This window comes from Ursus arctos, unplaced genomic scaffold, assembly GCF_023065955.2.
Source record: "Ursus arctos isolate Adak ecotype North America unplaced genomic scaffold, UrsArc2.0 scaffold_30, whole genome shotgun sequence".
Taxonomy (NCBI): Eukaryota; Metazoa; Chordata; class Mammalia; order Carnivora; family Ursidae; genus Ursus; species Ursus arctos.
In genome coordinates this window covers 20,789,995-20,805,096 of record NW_026622986.1, presented here as the reverse complement: position 1 = coordinate 20,805,096, position 15,102 = coordinate 20,789,995, and the positions used below count along the sequence as shown (strand labels likewise).

The window sequence follows — 15,102 nt, the reverse complement described above, 5'->3', positions numbered from 1 at the left end:
GGAGCTAAACATTACTTCAAGGGAATATAAGATGTCCTTCTCATGGGTGAGGATTTAATTTGTCTGCCTACTCACTCAGTCCAATTGAATTGGAGAATGCCAGTTGGGCTCATTCAGATCATTAGATAATAATGATCATTTTTTAAAGGAACTAGAGTTTATTCTTTGCTGCTTAATTATCACACGTTTGGCAAGTCACTTTATTTATTCTGCAATTTTGGAGTAATTATTGTAATATGAACCACTTGCATTCCAAGACTTCAGTGAGAAAATTGGTGGGTTAACTTCAGTGAAAGTGAGGTATGAAATTGGAATATTGATGAGAAAGGAAAAGAAAAGTTATTCCTGAGAAGTAAGAGGTGTAAAGTTAAATCACCTTCTGAAATAATATGAGAGTTTCTTCAAACTAAAATCAGAAAACTTGTGGAATATTAGAAGCTGTTATTGCATGAAATATTTGATTAAGTATTCAATTGAGTACTTACCAAGTAAAGCATCTATTCAAATACATTCACATTGGAGGTCAGGATAATTTACACAAATGCTGTAGAAGTATGAATTCAAATACATAACTACTGTAGCCATTTAAAGACAACTAACTGATATATTAAAGTCCTTACCACTGACAATGTTTTTCTTTGTGTATTCTTCCACAACTTTCAAAAAATGTTGACAAAAGCTTGATGGAGCAGGTGACGTGGTTCCCATCTAGCAGGAAGGCAAAGTGAGCTCCAGGTTATATACATGTCAGAGGTCACAGAGCAGAGTTGTTAACAAAATGTGGCTCACCACCCTATCTTCAGGGGAGAGATGGAGCTAGTTTTCAGAACACTGGTTTTAAAATCCTGTGTTAACTAACAAAAAAGCATGAGAGATGCGGGCATCACTGCATGTATCCATTGCATTTTGTATTCCTAGAGTTGACTTTATCTGTTTTTTTTTTTTTAAATCAATTTTCAGTAAGATACGGGATGAAGGGTTAGCGGTTAAAAATCTTCAGTACACTGGGTCGAAAATCTTGAGGAAGAGTCTGAGTTTGGGGTGTACTTTATCAGCGTTTCCCATGTCATGTTGCTTCTCAAGCTCCCCTTCCCTTGTCTTTCTCCTCTTTCCTGTCTTCCTCTTCCGTTTCCTCTCTCTAGTTGGAGAAAATTTCCTTGTGTTCAGAAATTCACTAGTTTGCTCCTCACAGTTAGCCTTACTTAGCTTTTTGGTAGGTATTTACAATGTTTAATATGGTGTTTTGGAACACCATGTGTTGTGCATTTTGTTATACATAACAAAACCCAGTGTGAAGACTGTTCAAGATGATAAGGTCTAGCTTTATTATTGATATTGTGAAAAAAGTTATTTCAAAGAAGTAAACTTGTATAATCAACATTTTAGACATTGGAATGATCTAAGGACAAGAAAAGAAATAGATACTCAATGTAACTTTTGCTCTGCAGTCAGTAAAGATTTATTCGTAAATATGAAGCCAGAGACAGAATGAGATCCATTAAATCCCAAGGATGAAGCCCTGAGGTTGTGGGGGCCATCTGCTTGTAATACCTATAATAATCCCACTTTGATTTTTCTTTTTCCCCAAAGGAAGTCCGTCAACAGAACCTGGAAAAAGCTGTGTGTCACTAAATCCTGGGAAAAATGCTAAATGGGAAAATCTGGAATGTGTTCAGAGACTAGGCTATATTTGTAAAAAGGGCAACACAACTTTGAATCCTTTTGTGATTCCCTCTGGTAAGTGACCTATTTGATCTGAAGTGTAGAAGATATTATAATTGAAAGAAGAAAATTATAGCCTCGCATAACTGTGTGAAATGACAGGTTTTGTTGATAATTTATGGAGGAAGCTTATTCCTATGGGATTTCTTTTTGTTGGTTACTAGTAATGGTCACTAACATTTCCTGAGTGTGCCGTGGTGTTCAGGCATGTACAAAGCCTTTGAAAGCACATAAATAAGAATTCTATCCTCATAGCAGCCCTATGAGTAAGGCATTATTATTCACACATTCTTGATGAGGAGGAGGATATTCAGAGGATATATAAAACTTGCACATGTGACAAAACTGGAATCCAAGCTAGGAAATAAATATCTGCAGAGGATGTTTTTATTATATTCTTGCTATTTAAGGATCCATCTGGGCTCTAGTGCCGTAAGTTTAGCATCGTCAATGGAAGTCTACACAGAAATGGGATAAAACATCCAAAAAGTACTAAGTGAATTTTATATGTAGGTTAGACTCTGGGGAAAGAATTCAATTATGCTCTCTCTTATAATTTTATAAAAGAGTTAAGTTACTAACACAAGAATGTACCCTTTTTTCAAGTTGACAAAAAGCAAACGACCTTCACTTTTTTCACTATCAGCTGTTTTTGGAGATACGTAACGCTCTAAAGGGAATATGTATGTATGTATGTGTTCTGCTTGAGAAATCTGACAGTGTGGCATTCTTGACTTTTCTCCTTGACTTTTGAAGTCAATAAAATTGATGTTAAAATATGATTGACATGGCTGGAAAATTAAAAGGTACAAAATGATAGGAAAAAAATAGTATTTTCCTTCTGCCTCTTAACCTCTAATACCCAGTTGTACTCCCTGATAAATAACTGTTTCTAGGTGTTTATCCTTATCTGGCTATTCTATAAATACATAAACAGATATGTTTATGATCATTTCTGTCTGTCTTCTACAAATGGCAGCATACAATGCATATATTCTTCACTTTTTCCAGATAAAAAATTTTGGACATCTTTCTAGGGTACATAAATAGCCTCTTGGTTTGTTTTTATGGCTGCACAATAGCCATTACAGTGAGAGACCATGTATATACTTTTTGACCAGTCACCTCTTAATGGACCTTCAATTTACTTCTGATTTTTTAGTATTACAAACAATCCTACTGTGAATAACTTTATACACGTGTCATTTCATGCACATGATTATTCCTAGGAGTGGAGTTGCCAGAACAAGGAGTAGGTGTATTTGCAATTTTAATAGAGACAGATACGGTCAAGATCTCCAGTGGGTACAGATGAGTGTCCTGGTTCTTGGGTTCGATGATATTTACAGAGGCACCATTATGACTGCAAGCATGTGTCCAGGAGATTTCAATCATTTTGCACTTCATCTCTTCTATTCCTCCCATAGGAGAAGTAGTATAATTCTTTCTCCTTGGAAAAGCTCATACAATTCTCCTTCAGAAGATTTGGAATTACCACTTAGGGGAAGAGGAGAATGGTTGTTTTGTTGCTTCCCTGGTATAGGAAGCAGAATTCTGGAACTTGGCCTTGTTACTTAACCCCCAGTTTTGGATTCCTCATCTGTAAAGGGAAATATTAATACCTGTGTTTCCTGTGAAAATTTGTTCAAACTGTCAAGCAGTCCATAAATTAGTCTAATTTCTCTACTATGCCTCACATTGTTTCACTTGCTAACCTTCATTTGACATGGGGTTTTGAATTTCTCTGTATTTCCTGGATGAATCATTCTGTCTTATCTATAAACTCAAATAAACTAGAAATTGGAAAAGCCTATGAGAGTTAAAATTATGCAGCACACATGATTGGTGACCCCCTGGGGCAAGAGTTCTACCTTGTACCCTGCAATGTTACCTCGTTCGTCGTAATTCCTGGGTCTCTAGACCCACACTGTCCAGTTCAGTAGCCATGTAACCACAGTGGCCATTGAGAGCAGGAAGTGGTGCTAGTTTGACCTGAGATGTGCTCTAAGTGTGTAAAATGCATGCGGCATTTCCAAGACTTCCCATGCACAAAAGGAAAATATCTCATGGTTTCTTTTTTATTGATTACATGTTGAAATGATACTATTTGGGATATACTGGGTTAAATAAAGCAAATTATTTAAATTAAATTTACCTGTTTCTTTTTACCTTTATTTGTCATGGCTACTAGCAAATTAAAAACTCTATATGCAACTCTCATTCGTGGCTTACACTGTATCTCTGTTAGACAGTGTCGCTCTTGAGGAGCAGGTGACCTTTTCTGGCTGCCCCATGGAACTCCTTTTCATTGGCGGACTTCACATTTTAAGATATTTTTAAAGGTCACCTGTTCAGTTTTTGAAGGCCTCAGCATTTGCTGACATTATTTTCAGCTTCCTAGGTAGCAAAATCAAAACATCCCACCAGAGGGCCCTAGAGCTATACTAACTTGTTGAATATCTAAGTTGTATTGAGGGGCTAGAATTTTTTAAGTATGTGCATTTTTTTCTGTGACAATAATACAGTGTTTGGTCATCATGGGTGACTGTTTACTTACATGACTACTGTAAACCAAATCCTGGACTCAAAGATGTGGGCAGACAGTCCTGGTGCGTAAGGAGAAAGGGCTTTAAAGGATTCATTAAAGGAGTAACAAGCATTTAATGTATTGACCATTTGCTAAGGCAGCACATTTGAGAACATTCACTACCCAACAAATGTATAAATTAACATTCATTTGGTAATACAATCCGTCTTTAAGCAAGGTACACTGCTAAATTGCAGTTTGAAAGAGTATCTGTAAATGGCAATGATAAGCTGCGGCATATCAAATATATTTTCTCGACCAACATTCATTACACCTGCCACGTGCCGGGCCGCGTGCCAGTCCTAGGGCATCCAAGGATGAATAACCTGAGTTTCTGCCTTCCAACATCTTTCCCTTCCCTTTCCCCAGCTCGTGACTATTACAGTTCATTTTTGCAATACGAAATCAAGATTTATGAAATTTGACCATAACCCTTAGTAGCAATAATTAGGATGTTGGCCACTATTACTCATTGACTTACATAATAATTGTGTATTTATAATTTAAAGTAACATTATCTTAAATGTTTTCTAGTTCAGAAGAACGGAGTGAGGATGGATAACTTCCAATTAGTATTGTTATCAATATTATTGAAATGTTTTTTTATATATGGATATTTTGGTTTATGTGATGTGACTTGCCCAAGATCACACAACTTGTGGCAAATTCAGGTTTTGCCTGAAAGACTTCTGACTCTAAATCCCTGTGGTCACCGCAGTATCGTACGCCATCTTGCGGGAGCAAACCGGAGGTAGTGGGTCAATCCAGAGCCACAGGTGGCCAGCTCACGCTCCTGTGGTTTCTGTGGCTCTTTGGTGGCCCTTCTGCCCCCACCTGGTTTATCTTTTGTGACTATGCAAGCCAAAAAGGAAAAATAAATATTACCTTGAAATGCTTATAACTATGAATTGTTTTGTATACCGAATGATAGAAAATTTTGTTATCATTTTTTAAAAAAAATCTTCCCTTTTAAATGTTTTCCAACCTCTTTTTTTCTCTAGAAAGCGATGTGCCTACTAACTGTCCAAGTCAGTGGTGGCCGTACGCAGGTCACTGCTACAAGATTCACAGAGAGGAGAAGAAAATCCAAAGAGATGCCTTGACTGCATGTCGGAAGGAAGGTGGTGATCTAGCCAGTATCCACAGCATCGAGGAATTTGACTTTATCATCTCCCAACTGGGATATGGTGAGAAACCTTACAGCAGTCATATGCTTACCTCTCCCTCACTCTCCACCCATTTAATCATAAATGTTAAATTTAATTTAATAATTTAAAATTAATAATGAGATTATTTAATACATACAGTAAATATTAATCATGCATAAAAAGTAAAAATTGTTTAGCAATTTAAAGAGTTTCTTAAAGATTTTATTTATTTATTTTAGAGAGAGATGGAGAGAGAGCACGAGTGGGGGAGGGGCAGAGGGAGAGAGAGAATCCCAAACAGATTCTGCGCTGAGCATGGAGCCCGACTCGGGGCTTGATCCCAGGACCATGAGATCATGACCTGAGCTGAAAACAAGAGTCAAACACTGAACCAACTGACCCAGCCAGACACCCTGAAATTTAAAGAATTTTTTTCAAAGAGATAATTTGTAGTCAATTGACATTTTAAAAAATATTACTTTTCTCAATATAATCTGCATTCAGAGCAGTCTACCTGAAGTTTGTCAATAATATTTCATTTCTTGGAAGCACTGGCATGTATGTATTTTCTTTTTTAAATGCCATATTTTCTCTCACCAGAAACATCTCTAAACGAACCATCTCATACTCTGGATTTTATTTTCTTTATTAACTTAGCTAGTGCTGCTCTGGTGTTGAGCAGTGAAAAAAACAGGATATTTTTATTGGGGTGGTTAGGTGTTGGCCTCAAACCTTTAAAGAAAGGTATGCCTCAATTTTAGGTATGTAATTTAAATATTATATTGAAAAGGTACCAAACAAAATATTGTGAAGTTTTCAAAAATTGGTTCTATCAAAACAAACAAACAAACAAACAAAACAACAAAACAAAACAAAAAAACAACCAGGGAAAATGAACTGGGAACCCTTCTCCCGAAGAGGAGGCAGGTGAGGAGGAATGGAATGCTAACTGGGGGGGTACCTGCTGGTTAAGTGATGATCATTTTTTGCTTCCCCCTCCCGTCCACCCCCCCGCCCAGCCTGCTGACTAGCTACAGCTGTTCATTTCCACCCAGCAAAACAAGAGGAAATGGATGGTGGTGGACTGCTTCCTGACACTTATTGCCTGAAAATTGATAGGAGTTGGGGGGAGGGGAGAAGAAAAAAGTTGACAAATAGACAGGAATTAGTAGCGTAGGCACAGAAAGCGATTGCAAAGACCCCAAAACACCAGTACTTCTAGCACCTGTGCCAAATGGAATTCTTTCTACTCTGTGTACTTCACTCCATTTAATAGGCCCTGATAATAGCCTGTGGCAGCCTGTAAACAATTTCTTGTACTCTCTATCTGTCCATTCTGGAGGGTTCAGACTAGACAATAATAAAGTAAGCAGGACTGGTATGTCTGAATAATATCATGGCATACAAGTCATGATACTTATAGCAGGTAATAAAGTTTGCAGAGGAATCACTGGAAAACAGATGAGTTAAGATGCCATAGACCCAAAGTGCAAATTTTTCTCGACTTTATGTCACATGATACAGTAGTAGGAGAAGCTTATATGTTTATTGCTATAGCTACCTAGGGAAGTTGGCTGACGAAGTTTGCTTTTATTTATTTTTTATTGAAGTATAATTGACACACATTTTATTAGTTCCAGGTGTATAACATAATGATTCCACAATTGCAAAATGATCACCACAATAAACCTAGTTACCAATATTGACTATGGTCACCACGCTGTGCATTACAGCTCCATGACTTTTTAATTTTATAACTGGAAGTTTTTACCTCTTTTTTAAAAAAGATTTCATATATTTATTTGAGAGGGAGAGAAAGAACAAATGGCGGGAGGGAAAGGGGCAAGCAGACTCCCTGCTGAGTGGGGAGCCGACCCAGGGCTCGATCCCAAGACCCTGAGATTGTGACCTGACACTTAACTGACTGAGCCACTCAGGTGCTCCTGAAGTTTGTACCTCTTGATCCCCTCACCCATCTCTCCCCAACACCCTCTCTCTCCTTTACTTCTGGCAACCACAAATCTATTCTCTGTATCTAAGAGTTTTATTTGTTCATTTGTTTTGCTTTATCGATTTCACATATAAGTGAGATCAAATGGTATTTGTCTCTCTCTGTCTGATTTATTTCACTTAGCATAATGCCCTCAAGGTTGATCCATGTCCTTGCAAATAGAAAGATTTTATACTTTTTTATGGCTTTATAATATCTCAGTGTGTGTGTGTGTGTGTGTGTGTGTGTGTGTGTGTGTGTACACAATGGAACATATATATGCCTGATCTTCTTCATTTGTTGAAGAGACACCTCGTCCATCCATTGTTTCTGTATCTTGGCTATTGTAGATAATGCTGCAATGAACATCGGTGGGGGGCATATGTCTTTTTGAGTTAGTGTTTGTTTTCTTTGGATAAATACCCAGAAGTGGAATTGCTGTATTATATGGTAATCCTATTTTTAATTTGTTAAGGAAACTCCATACTGTTTTCCATGGTGGCTACACCAGTTTATACTCTTACCGACAGCACAAGAGGGTTCCCTTTTCTCCACATTCCTGCCAACACTTCTTATTTCTTGTCCTTTTGATAATAGTCAGTTTGACTGGTGTTAGGTAATGTCTCATCATGGTTTTGATTTGCATTTCCCTGATGACTGGTGGTTTTGAGCATCTTTTCATGTGTCTTTTGGCCATATGGATGGACTCTCTGGAAAAATGTCTATTCAGATCCTCTGCCTATTTTTAAATCAGATTGGGTTTTTTTTTGTTACTAAACTGTATGAATTCTTTATATAGTTTAGATATGAACCCATAATGAATATATGGTTTGCAAATCTCTTCTTCTATTCAGGAAGTTACCTTTTCATTTTGTTGTTGTTTTCCTTTGCTATGCAGAAGCTTTTTAGTTTGCTACAGTCCCGTTCTCTTATTTTTGCTTTTGTTGCCATTGCCTTTGGAGTCAGATCCAAAAAAATACTGCCAAGAGCAATGTCAAGGAGCTTACTGCTTATTATTTCTTCTCAGAGTTTTATGTTTCCTGGACTTATATTGAAGTCTTTATTTTTAATTAATTTATGTGTATGGTGTAAGATAGTAGTTCTGTTTCATTCTTCTGTAAGTGGCTTTCAGTTTTCCAAACACCATTTACTGAAGAGACTATCCTTTCCTCACAGAATATTCTTACCTTCTTGGTTGTAAATTAATTGACCGTATATGTATGGGTTTATTTCTGGGCTCTCTATTCTGTTCCATTTATCTGGGTCTGCTTTTATGCCAATACCATGCTATTTTGATTACTTTGGCTTTGTAATATAGTTTGAAATCAGGGAGTGTGATACCTTCGGTTTTGTTCTTTCTCAAGATCGTTTTGGCTATTTGGGATCTTTTGTGGTTCCATACAAATTTTAGGTTTGTTCTATTTCTGTGAAAAATGCCACTGATATTCTGATAGGGATTACATTGAATCTGTATATTGCTTTCTTTTTTTTTTTTAAGATTTTATTTATTTATTTGACAGAGATAGAGACAGCCAGTGAGAGAGAGAACACAAGCAGGGGGAGTGGGAGAGGAAGAAGCAGGCTCATAGTGGAGGAGCCTGGTGTGGGGCTCGATCCCATAACGGTGGGATCACGCCCTGAGCCAAAGGCAGACGCTTAACCTCTGTGCCACCCAGGTGCCCCTGTATATTGCTTTCTGTAACAGGGACACTTTTATAATATTAATTCTCCAATCCTTGAGCATGGACTATCTTTCTCTTTATTTGTGTTGCCTTCAATTTCTTTCATCAAGTCTTATAATTTTCAGTGTGCAGGTCTCAGGTCTTTTACCTTCTTGGTTAAATTATTCCTAGGTATTTTATTCTTTTTGATGGAATTGAAAGTGGGATTGTTTTCTTAATTTCTTTTTCTTATAGTTCATTGTTAGTGTATAAAAAGGCAACAGAGTTTTATATATTGATTTTGTATCCTGCAACTTTATTGAATTTGTTTAGTAGTTTCAACAGGGTTTTTTTGGTGACGTCTTTAGGGTTGTCTATAAAATCATGTCATCTGCAAATAGTCATAGTTTTATTTCTTCCTTTCTAACTTAGGTGCCTTTTATTTCTTATTCCTGCCTAAGCTCTGGCTAGGACTTCCAGTATTATGTTGAGTAAAAGTGGCAAAAGTGGTCATCTTTGCCTTTTTCCTGTTCTTAAGGGAAAAGCTTTCAGCTTTTTGAGTATGTTAGTTTTAGGTTCACCATATATAGCCTTTATCATGTTAAGGTACATTCTGTCTATTCCCAATTGACCGAGAGATTTTATCATAAATGGATATTGGTTTTGTCAATTGCTTTTTCTGCCTCTATTGAGATGATAATATTATTTATTTATTTATTTGTTTGTTTGTTTATTTATTTATTTATTTTAGAGAGAGAGCAAATGTGAGTTGGGGGAGGGGCAGGGGGAGCCCACCTGCCTCTGGCAGGGCTCCAGCATCAGTGTGGTGGGGTAGGCGCTAGCTGGTTAGACTGATGGTGCAAAAATAGCACTCGCTAGTGCCCACACTAGCAAAGTAGAGGAAGAATGCAAAAATGGTGCCTTTTCACAGTTTTCTCTGGAGAGAGTTCCAACAGGTTTTTGCCCCTCTGGCAGAATTTTTAAGATTAGCAAATGAATCTCCTTTGCATATGGTCTAGAGTCTTTTTTCAAACTGCTGCTTTTGCCCTGGGCCTTAGGGTGAGTGAGTCTGCATATGAGATCTTTAAGAGTAGAATCTCTATTCCCTACAGCCCTTTGGTTCTCTTGGATTTATGCCCCATTGGTTTTCAAAACTAGATGTTTTGGGGGCTCATCTATAGTACACATCCGGATAGTTGGGATGCCTGATGTAAGACACAAACCCCTCGCTCTCTGGGAAGGAGTTCCATATCTGTGAGACCCCTCCTGATGGTGGGTCACTACACCCTGGTGGGGTTTTTAGCGAGACTGGGTCTCTGGTTCTGCTACCCATCTCAACATGGCCTTTTTATCCTTTGTTGTAGAGTTGTCGTTCAGCTAGTTCTCAGGTTCCTTTCAGGGGGAATTGTTCCATATGTAGCTATAGATTTGTTGTATCTGTGGGAGGAAGTTAGTTCAGGGTCTGCCTGTCAGCCATCTTGAACCACCTCTGGCAAAGCTTGCTTTAAAATTCAGCTTTGGAGCTTGCTTTAAAATTCAGCCTTGAAATTAATAAATTTTCACTAGGGAAATCCTTCCTTTCTTTTTAATTGATAAGGCTTATTTATTTAAAACAGTAAAAATAGTATTGATAAAGGTAAATAAAGTTAAGAAAATTATTGTTTCTAAATCAAAAGCCTAGAAAAACTTTTTAGGTAGTTGAGATAATACCTTTTATGTTAATTGTGGACATACAGTGGAGAAATTGGGACTTGCACAAGGTAAGTTATGACTACATCAACTGAGACAGCTTCCTGAACTGATTCATAACAATTGGTCCAACAACTTTTTACACTCATGTATTATATAGTTTAATAGAGTCTTGATTGTGCTTAGCAATTATAAAAACTAGAGGGAGGTGCACAATTTGGTGAGAAAAAATGTTTATAGGGAACTCTTAATACTTTATTTTAACTGTGGGACTTGAGAGTTTAGGTTTTGATTAGTCTTGAACCTAAATCCTGGAAGGGCACATGAGGTCATTTTTAAGCCTATATTTGCTGCCCCAAAGATCATGATCTGCCAGTTAAGTGAAAGGAAAAGGGGATCATCCTGACAATGTCATTCATGCTCCATGGCACTGGAAACATCTGTTGGGGCTGGCAATGGGCCAGTCAGGGACTTCTCCAAAAGCAAAGTTGAGTGACAACTTTTAGGAGGAAGAGATGAAACCATTTAGGGAAATTCCTCTATAGTGTGGCATTTTTCTTATTTTCTACTACAACATCATCTTTATAATCCTTGACAAGTAATTTTATTTTTACCATTTAAAGAACATAAATCAAGCATTCATGATGAAATTTCCAGTAGTACAAATTAAATAGATATTGAAGTGTGTATTCTTTCATTTTTTGAATTTGCAAATATATATGTTTCTAGCCATGAAAACTTAGGTCTTAAATTTTGTCCCATTTTAGTCATATTTAGAATTTTTAGAATTCTAACTACAGGTAAAGCCAATAATGTTCCTCATAGAATAAAACAAAATGATCACATTTTATGTATGTACCTGGTTGTTTTTGTTTTAAGCTTTATTTGTTATTTGAGTTTTTCTGGTATTTCATGGTGAAAATGATTACAGATTCATTTATATTTATATACTAGTAAATAAGTCCCAAATGTCAGGAGAGACAGCTCAACACCTCAGCTTATGTATCTTCTCACTCCTATTACAGATATTGAACTTTAACAGAAACACCTAGAATGTTCTTAATAAGGACACAGTAATAAAATAGAAGTGGTTTTTAATAGTACTTTAAAACGTTCGTGAGATTTAGTAATAGTTAAATAGATTAATATATAAGTAAGCTATCATATTTCCAACACTGTGAGTGGAGTTGTTATGGAAGGTTATTTATAACAAAAAAGTAGCTTCACAAGAGAGGGGGTAATGATGGACCAACTTCAGCCTCATTTTAGCAACTGCCAGGAGATATATGATACTCCCACAATAAAAGAATAAGGTTGCTTTCACAGTGTAAAGAATACATTGTGCAATTAAACTAATATTGACAACATAAAATGTAATTGACATCTCAGATTAACACTCAAAAGGGTGGTCTTTTATCTGTTATAATATTAAGGGAGTAGAACTTTCGTTAATAAAGCAGGGGGCCTTCCTTTCCTGATAACCTCCTGATTTTTGGAAAGAAAACATATGTACATTACTTTTGTGTTTTTCTTCCTGTTTAGAGCCAAATGATGAGTTATGGATCGGCTTAAATGACATCAAGATTCAAATGTATTTTGAGTGGAGTGATGGGACCCCTGTCACATTTACTAAATGGCTTCGTGGGGAACCAAGCCATGAAAACAACAGGCAGGAAGACTGTGTTGTAATGAAAGGCAAGGTAAGGCAACTTTATTTGCTGATATCTAGCAAAAACCAGAGGGTATTTTTCTTCCTGCCTCACTCATTACATATCATCATTTAGGTTGTTTCTAGTCTAGGTGATCTATCTATATTTCAATTGATTAGTAAAGTCAAACTTTCAAGAGGACTAGAAAAGCCACAGACAGAAACTTTCAGTTCAAGGATGAGAATAACCAGTAACCCATATTCGTATGGTTCCTGTGCTGGGTTCTAAAGGGCAATACATATAGCCCGACTGATCAAACGAGAGCTTTGGTTCTATTTTTGACTGGTTGCTGTGAGTAGATGTACTTAGGTCTATTCTCAGTTGCACAATCTGCAGTCTGTACTTGGAGAGCTACGTTTGTTCTTTTAGGTTACATGGAAATGTCATGTGTGAAAAGATTGCTTCCGTGTCCTAAATAGGACTTTAGTGACTGAAGAATATCATCAAATTATCTTTTGCTAATGGATAATGGACATGGTGGTTAAAAGGCTGGGTTCTGATGCATGGCTTATTTTCTCATTTATAAGATGGGCATAATAATTGTACCCAGCTTCATGGTGGGTGTAAGGATTGAATGGGTTAATACGTATAAGAAGCACAGTGACTGACCCAAGCCTATTGTTCAGTAGGTATAAGCCGCTATTTTGTCATTGGGGTTGTTTTCATTGTGATTAATTGAAAGCTTAAGAAAAAAGCAGGTGTTAACTATTGAAAGGATAGGCAGAAGTGTGTCCTAGGAAGAGGAAACCAGAAAGCAGTATTCTTGTAAAGAACTGAAGGACAGTATGACCGAAAGCCCAGAGTTAGAGGTGGAAGGGTGGGTAGGAACACTAACGAGTATTGAGGTGGAGGAAGTATGCCTTAGCCCAGAATTGGCAAGACCAATTTTTCAACTTAGAAATATTACTCTGGCTGAAGGTTGAGTACCAGATGGCAGTGGGTTGCGACCGAGTGAGAAATGAGAAATCGGAGGCAGACAATATAGAAAACCTTTTTTCAAGGTGGTTGGTAGTAACAAGAAGGAGAGGAGAGGCTATTTTGATGTGATGTCTCTAAGGAAGGGGGAGCAGGCCGAATCTGAAACGGAGTGGGACGAGGAGACTTAGACCCAGGAGGACACTCATTAATATGAATTGGAAAAGGAGGAGAGATGACTGGTTTCAGGTGTGTTTTCAAGTTTGGTGTGTTGGGTGAGGGAGTTTTTCTGGGTGGCTTGCTAGGTACTTGGTTAACTTGAAAACAGCTGACGGAAGAGGCTGCTTGCCTGTAGGCCTTCTGTTGACACCATCACTTAGAGGCTTACCAGCTTTTTAGTTTCTCATTAGATTCCTCTGCACAGTGGCATGGACAGCCAAAATATAAAACATATTGGGGGACTATAATCTCTTTTCACATCTTTGTGGCCAGAACCAAATTTGCTGTTGACTTATACAATGTCAATTTACCTCCCTTTCAGAGATGCCATTTTTCTCTTAACAACCTTTGTTTTCCTTTCTGAGGCCCGATTACAAGAAAACAGCCTCAGAGTCAAACAACTGGTAATCATTCATTTTTTTTTTCTCCTGGCTTTCCGCAGGATGGGTACTGGGCGGATCGGGCCTGCGAGCGGGCTCTTGACTACATCTGTAAGATGAAATCTCAAACCCAACCCTCGGGAACAGTGGAAGTAGAACAAGGCTGCCAGAAAGTGAGTATAGAGCGTGCACAGTAAGTTCAGACCTGAAAATAGCATGTGATATCTTGGCTTTATTTTTTTGGCGACTAAGGTGCTTTTTTATTGTCATAGGGTAGCCGAGTGTTCTAGCTGTTTAGACATTCAACGGGTTCTTGTTAGGGTTTGGCATCATTGTTCCTGCTGAAAGCCTCTTCGGGTGTTCTCTACAGTTACTATGGGTGCAGGTGGTCAGCAGCAACTTTCAGAACGCCGTGGGAATTCTCCCACCCCAATGGGGGAGCGAGAACAGAGACTAAAACCACACTCATGGAGCCTGGTGAGGGTAATGAGAGTCAGGTGGGTTATGGTCATGGAAGAAGGGTCATTGAGGCCTTGGTAGTCGATTGTCCTATGGGTTGTAGAAACATTTCCAGTAGATAACCATAAGTTTCAGGTAGCAAACTATCCTGTCATTTTCTCCATTTATAAGGATGTCCTCCATTGAGGATGCTGCTTCTGATGGGGATTGCTCCCAGTAGATCAGACTAGCTGGTGGAGCCAGCAGTAACCAGCTACACTGAATAAAGCCTTGCCATCTTAGTATCCATCACCCTCGCCTGTCCCTCGGTTCGTCCTACCTCCCCGCAGCACTGATAATTCTTCGAGGTTAAAGTAAATAATCTCTGTGAAACAATTTCTACAGCATAAAGAAACAACAAAATACATGGTGTACGGTTATCATTTTCCTGTTTAACTGCTGAGTTGCTTGTCTTCCTCTTTTTTTCCTTTCTCACTTCTCTTGGATAAAAATAAAGTAGAAACTAATTTTCTTTCCAAGCATGTCATGTTGTGATCAGATCATCTTGTCACAAACACCAGAAGGCTGAGAGTTCATAAAACATAATTTAGGACTGTCCAAATAAACCATCAAGAAACATCGAG

The 15,102-nt window shown here is 37.8% G+C and overlaps 1 protein-coding gene across 1 annotated transcript in view; it reads left to right on the top strand.

The window, feature by feature from the left end:
* Positions 1 to 15,102, top strand: part of MRC1 (mannose receptor C-type 1) — a 91,763-nt gene that overhangs the window by 29,292 nt on the left and 47,369 nt on the right. Inside the window, exons 6-9 of the mRNA XM_026478991.4 lie at positions 1,591 to 1,737; positions 5,311 to 5,496; positions 12,340 to 12,497; positions 14,083 to 14,193. Coding sequence (XP_026334776.1) covers positions 1,591 to 1,737; positions 5,311 to 5,496; positions 12,340 to 12,497; positions 14,083 to 14,193 — 602 coding nt within the window. The remainder of the gene's footprint in view (positions 1 to 1,590; positions 1,738 to 5,310; positions 5,497 to 12,339; positions 12,498 to 14,082; positions 14,194 to 15,102) is intronic.